At 41.2% G+C, this 6,378-nt stretch overlaps 1 protein-coding gene across 20 annotated transcripts in view; it reads left to right on the top strand.

The window, feature by feature from the left end:
- The first annotated feature begins 297 nt into the window (after positions 1-297).
- The window catches only part of PDE4DIP (phosphodiesterase 4D interacting protein), a 223,239-nt gene continuing 217,158 nt past the window's right edge, over positions 298-6,378 (top strand). For 17 of the 20 annotated variants that reach the window (XR_012004105.1, XR_012004104.1, XM_072769527.1 and 14 more), the window contains exon 1: positions 701-718. Coding sequence is in view for 18 of the 20 variants with exons in the window: in XM_072769527.1 (XP_072625628.1) it covers positions 714-718 (5 nt within the window). In the remaining 2 variants the exon portion in view is untranslated. Of the gene's footprint in view, positions 719-6,378 lie in introns of all 20 variants that reach the window. The other 3 variants (XM_072769545.1, XM_072769546.1, XM_072769548.1) reach the window with 2 other exon arrangements.

The following is a 6,378-nucleotide window of genomic DNA, read 5'->3' as shown; positions in this document are numbered from 1 at the left end:
TTTACAACAACAAAAGGGAAAATTGAGAGGAAAAAAAGATTTTAAGAGGGAAAAAGAGGGAAAGCAGGAGAAATGGGGTTAGCCAGGGGCCTGGAAAAATAGTGACTCTGAGCAAAGAAAGATGACTGAGTTGGAGGGAGGAGGAAGGCAAAACCCAGGAAATCACAGGGAGAGGGCGTGAGAAAAAGAGAAACATTTAAGGTGGGAAATTGAGGACAGTGACCTTGGAGGAGATTGGAAGACAAAAAGGAGTGCTATCGGGGATGAAAAGGTTTGCAGATTGAGGTAGTGGGTGGAGAGAGAATGGGTTGATGAGAGGGCGAGGAGGCTGCGGCGGTGTTTGTGCGCGAGGCCCCGAAGCAGTCTGGGCGGAGCAGGTGGCAGAGGCAGCCGCGGAAGAGGCCTGGCCCTTGCAGGTTTCCGCCACCATCACGTCTGGAGGATGCTCCCGGGCGGCGCGGGAGGACCGTAGGAAGACCGAGGCCAGGAGGACCGCGGTCGGGCCCGGGAAATCCATGAAGAGGGCAGACGGTGGGTCCTGCTGTCGCCGCCGCTGCCCCGCGCACCTCGCGCCTTACCGGTCCGGGGACGCGGCGCGAGCCCCGCAGCCCTCTCTGCAGTCTCCGGGCCGGGAGCGACGGCATCCCGAGGCGGCCGGCAGCTGGGCGGCGGCGGCCGAGGAGGAAGAGGCAGCGGCGGCCGCCGCACCCTGGATGAGGTGAGAGCGCTGCGGGAGCCGGGGGGTGGCGGCGCGGGCGCGGGGCGCGGGGCGCGGGGCGCGGGGCGCGGGGCTGGGACCCAGGGCCCGGCTACCCCGCGCCCGGGAGGGATGGGCGCCGACTCACAGCAGCTTGGACGGGGTCGGAGGACACCCAGGAGGAGGTCTTGGGGGGCCGATGCGCTGGTGGCGGGGGAGAGGGGGGAAGAGCGGTGGGGAAGTTGCCTAGAAATAAAGATGTGCTGCTGGATTGTGCTGGACTAAGGCTTGGGAAACGCGTCTCTCTCCCAGGTCTTGACACCCGCTCTGTCGGTGCCCATGAAGTTGAAGGCCATACCTACTGGGTCGAGTCAAAGGAGAGATCAACACAGGATGCAGAAGCCATGCCAGGGTGGAAGCATTAGGGACACCGAGCAAAAGGAGATAGAGGATCAGGAAATGTGCACGGGTGTACCGTTGAAGGAGCACCCATTGCTTGCTCTTACACCCTCTTTTTTTTTTTGTTTTTGTTTTTTTAATTTACGTGGTTTTTATTTATCTAAGATATAGCAGGGTGGGGTTTGGTGATGGTTCTTTCTTTCTGGGCTCTCTTCCCCTGCGGAGCCCGAGGGAGCTGGAGCTCTGCCTGTTGGCCGGATGAGGCCGTACAGAACAAGCTCCACTTAAATTCAGCCCCTTCCTTTGCACTGAGATGGAAGACTGGACAGATTAGGCCTACATTTTCTTCATGTAGCATTAGCAGCACAAAAATCTGCCATGCATATGAGTTTTGGGAGGAGAGACAGATTGTGCTATTGGCCATTTTTGAAATAAGCGTTTCTTTGTCTTGGCATTTTTAGCTTATTCTTTTATGGGAACCCAGTACTCATAAATCAGACTACAAGGCAAGAGTGTCTTCAGTCTCTAAGCTACTGTTAACTAACTAGGATGTGAAAAAAAGGAGCTTGATTTCCCTAGGCCTCGTTTCCTATGCTTAAAAAATCACAGTTTCGATCTTTTGAGGATTAACTACAGAACTAGATATTAATGGAAACTGCTTTCTGTGTTCAGGACTAGGCTTTATTTGTGAACTGAGAAACTAGTTTATTCACACTTAATTGTATTTATTCATCATACTGTCCACTGTGAGAAAAAGGAGTCAAAGACATTTAGTTAACAGTGCTTAAAGGAATCTATTTCTATTTCTAGAAAGGAATCATTTCTATTAAGAAACTCATAAAAAGATGACTGCTTTTAAGAAGGAATGAGGCAGCACCTAAAACTAATATAACACTATTCATTAACTGGAATTAAAATAAAAACTTAAAAAAGAGGGAGCACCTAGGAGGGTCAGGTCATGATCCTGTGGTCCTGGGATGGAGCCCCACATAGGGCTGAATCTTCTTCTCCCTCTCCCTCTCCCTCTTCCATTCCCCCATACTCATTCTCTCTCTCTCTCTCTCAAATAAATAAAATCCTTAAAGTATAACTTTAAAAAAGAAGGAAGGAGGCAAGAAGCACTCATTATTTGATTTTTTTAGAATGTGGAATTTTAGTCTAAACAATTACTTTTTCTTAAATGTATCTCTGTGGTGTTGAATATTTTTCACAGACTACTTTGGATTTTTTTAAAGCTTGAAATTTAAAAAAAATCATGTGAATATGTATTTATAATTTAAAGTCTTCTTAACTGTTTTATACATACTGGAGTGAATTATTTTCATAAAAAGGAGCATTGCTATTGCAAAATTTAAAATAGATCAAGACTCCTTTTATAAAAATGTGACTTTTCATACTGTCTTTGGTAACAAAAAGTTTATAGGGTTCTCTAGTTGTGTTTTAATTGTTAAAATAGATAGCACACTTTCATTATTTCCCTAATGGTTATTCATCTGGCAAATCTCTACATCTTAGTTGATATAATGATGAGCCTTGAAACGTTTTTAAACATTTCAGGAATTCCCAAATGAAGCAGTGTCAGGAACTTCACTGAGGTTGCTGCTACTCTGGCCCTCATTTAAAAATCAGTTCTTGAGTGCCTGAGTGGCTCAGTTGGTTAAGCCTCCAACTTATGATTTCAGCTCAGGTCATCATCCCAGGGTTGTGAGTTTGAGCCATATGTTGGCTCTGCAATGAGTGTCGAACCTGCTTGGGATTCTCTCTTTCTACGTCTGCCCCTCCCTGCTTGCACGCTCATGCACACATGCATTCTCTATTTAAAAAAAAATCAGTCCTCTAGGAATGTGTAGCATTTATTTATTTATTTGTTTGTTTATTTATTTATTTATTTTTAAATAGGCTCCACACCAACTGAAAGTGGGGCTTGAGATCAAGAGTTTCATGTTCACCCACGAGCCAGAGGGGCACCCCTTTACTTTCAAAAACATACCTGTCTTATCTATAGTACTTGCAGTTTCTGAGTGGTAGAGGCTTGTGCTTGGGAAGGGGTGTTTTGGATGTTCAATTTTTCTGTCAAGTCAATTTAAAAATGGAAGAGGACACCTCTGCACATTATCCAGATTCAATTAATTCTGCTATTTGTTGAGCAAGGATGGTAGAGGTCAGTGCAAAACTGGATGCAGGATGACCCTCAAGTAGCTCAGAATCTATAGCTGTAAACTATGCTCATTAAACTATAGAATGGAGTAAGTGCTGTAGCATAAATATGAACTATGGAAATGATAAACAAACAAATTAATTAAAGAACCTCTTCAGGGGAAGCAGACTGTATCCCAAGAGGTCATACAACGTGATATTATCTTGGAAAATATGTTAGGATCTGGTCTTTACCTTGTGGAATCTGTTTCTCAGGCTGGTATTAAACAAATCCACAAGGCTACTGTGGATTAATAATTTGCCCAGAAAGGCAAATTATTAGGAGGATTCTAACATCTCAAGGAACTAGACCCTCTTCTGTTACTTTAGTGAGGTCTCTGGGCATACTCACTGCATTTGGAAAACAAATTAAGACCTAAGATTGTTTTTGAAATGAATTTAGAACAAGGGAAAGCAATCAATGGATTCCAGATTTTAGAAATGGAATAGCTTTAAACAGAATGAACAAGGGAAACAAAAGAATTCTTTCTTCCCTGGATGGTGAGTGACATTAATGGTCAACCTCTCTTCTTACGTACTCCTTTTTTGTCTATTTCTGACATGCTAATGTTTTCAATTAGGTAACAATCTATTTGGCTTGGGAATCCTTGTGTCTCTTTTTAAGTGTTGGCATATCTTTTCTCTGAACCAGTTTGTGTTCCTTGTAAAGTTTACATTTTAGACATCAAGACTTACTTTCCTTTAGGTAAAATTCATGATGGGGGTAGGGAAGGTATAGCCCCTATGTGCTGGCAATATGAGCTAGGTGATTAATGGCTACTAAATGTAGTTCAAAGAAGCAGAGGACCAGAGAGGGCTTCACACATACACAAGAGGTGAATTTTATCTGGCCTGGCAAAACAATGAAGCCAGGGTTGGGTGGGAAGCAAATTTTAGCAAAGGGATAAAAAAATGTACAGCCCTGGGAAAATGCTTTCTTGAAATGAGACCCATGCTTTGATAGAACTTTTCAATGAGGATTTAATTCAAAAGTGATCCTATTTCAAGTATGCAATTATTTAAAAAGAGAAATTAAGTGAGTTGCCAGCTGATGGCAATCTGTCTCAGGGTGCACTTTTAAACCCTAGCAGATTGCATTTTTTTTAAAGGAGATTTTATTTTATTTTAAAGATATTATTTATTCATGAGAAACACAGAGACATAGGCAGAGGCAGAAGCAGGCTCCTTGCAGGGAGCCCAATGCAGACCTCGATCCCAGGACCCTGGGATCCTGGCATGAGCCAAAGGCAGATGCTTAACCACTGAGTCACCCAGGCACCCCCAGATTGCATGTTCTAGGTAGATGGCCTGGAACCAGCAGACAATTGTAGGGGGAATGATGTCAGAGAAGGTTAAATTCCTAACATCAAACTTCAGCCAGTATGTCTCTTTAGCCATCTATCTTTTTGTAATTATTATTTTGTTACTTCTTTATTGAGGTATAATTGACATAAAACAAACTGGGCAAATTTATAGTGTACAATTTGAAAAGTTTTGACATATGTGAAATTATCACATGCTCATCATCCCAAAAGGTCTCCTTCTTCCCTTTTATAACCCTCTCTCCTTCTTTCCCCCATTAACACACAGGCCACTAAGCTGCGTTCTGCCACTATATGTAAGTTTGCATTTTCTAGAAATTTATATAAATGAAATCACATAATAGGTAATCTTTGTTTTGGTATGGCTTCTTTCACTCAGCATAATTATTTTGATATTTCTCCATGATGTCATGGATATCAATAGTACATTTTCTTTTGTTGCTGAGTAGTATTCTCTTGTATGGATATGCCGCAGGTTGATTATTTCACCACCTGTTGCTTCCAGTTTTTGGTTATTACAAATAACACTGCTGTGAACATTCATGTGCGAGTCTTTGCGTGGACACATGCCTTCATTTCTTGTAGGTAAATTTCTAGTAGTAGAACAGTAGGCATATGTTTAATATTTTAAGAAACCACCAAATTCTTTCTCAAAGGGGTTGTATCCTTTGACATTCCCACTAGCAATATATGAAGGCTCCTGTTTCTCCACATTCTTATCACCACTTACTATTGTCTTTTTTATTAGAGCACTCTAGTGTGTGTGAAATGGTATCTTATGATTTTGGTTTGCATTGTCCTAGTGATTGCTGATGTTGAACATCTTTTTATATACTTAATTACCATCCATATATTTTGGGTGAAGTGTCTGTTGAAATCTTTTGCCTAGTTTTTTATTGAGTTGTTTGCTTTTCTATGGTTAAATTTGGGATTTTCTTATGTATTAGAGATACAAGTCTTTATTATAGAGGTACTTTGTAAATATGCTCTCCCAATCTATCTCGTCTTTCCATTTTAATAAACGTCTTTTGAAGACCAAATATTCATAAATTTTGCCAAAGTAAGTGCAAACTACCAAATTTTTCTTTTTTGGATTTTTGCTTTTAATGTCATATCTAAGAAACTATTGCTTAACCCAGTATCACCAAAATATTCTCCTATATTTTCTTGTAGAAATGTTATAGTTTTACATCTTACACTTGGTCTATGATTCATTTTGAGTTAACTTTTGTATGTGGTACAAGATATTGATGAGGGTTCATTTTTTACAGATAGATATCTACTTGTTCAAGCACTGTTTGTTGAGAACTCTGTTCTTTCTCCATTTAATTGCTTTGGTACTTTTATTGAAATCTATTGATCAAATATATATAGGTCTATGTCAGAATTTTCTATTGATCTATTTGTCTATTTTAAGACCAATACCATATTGTCTTGTCTTTTTTTTGAAAGCCACTGACTTTATTGATTAAAAAAAAAACTTTATAAGGACAGTGCCTCTTCTTGCCAAAAAAGGAGCCAAATAGCATAAGACAGACCAGAGATGGAAGTGGGAGTGAGGGAAAAGCCAGGAATCCATTTGGAAAAGCTGATAATTGTTGACATGAAACTGGCAAGGGAGGAGAAAGAAGATGCATGCAAGAGCAAGAATTCAAAAAAAAAAAAAAATTGAAATGGTGAGGGGAAAGAACTCCCAATGACCTTGTAGTACATCACAGGTGAATATGACAACAGCAATCTCTTCCTTTGTAGAGGATGGGGAGG

The sequence above is a fragment of the Canis lupus genome, chromosome 12 (assembly GCF_048164855.1).
Source record: "Canis lupus baileyi chromosome 12, mCanLup2.hap1, whole genome shotgun sequence".
Taxonomy (NCBI): Eukaryota; Metazoa; Chordata; class Mammalia; order Carnivora; family Canidae; genus Canis; species Canis lupus.
This window is presented reverse-complemented; position numbering and strand designations above follow the sequence as displayed.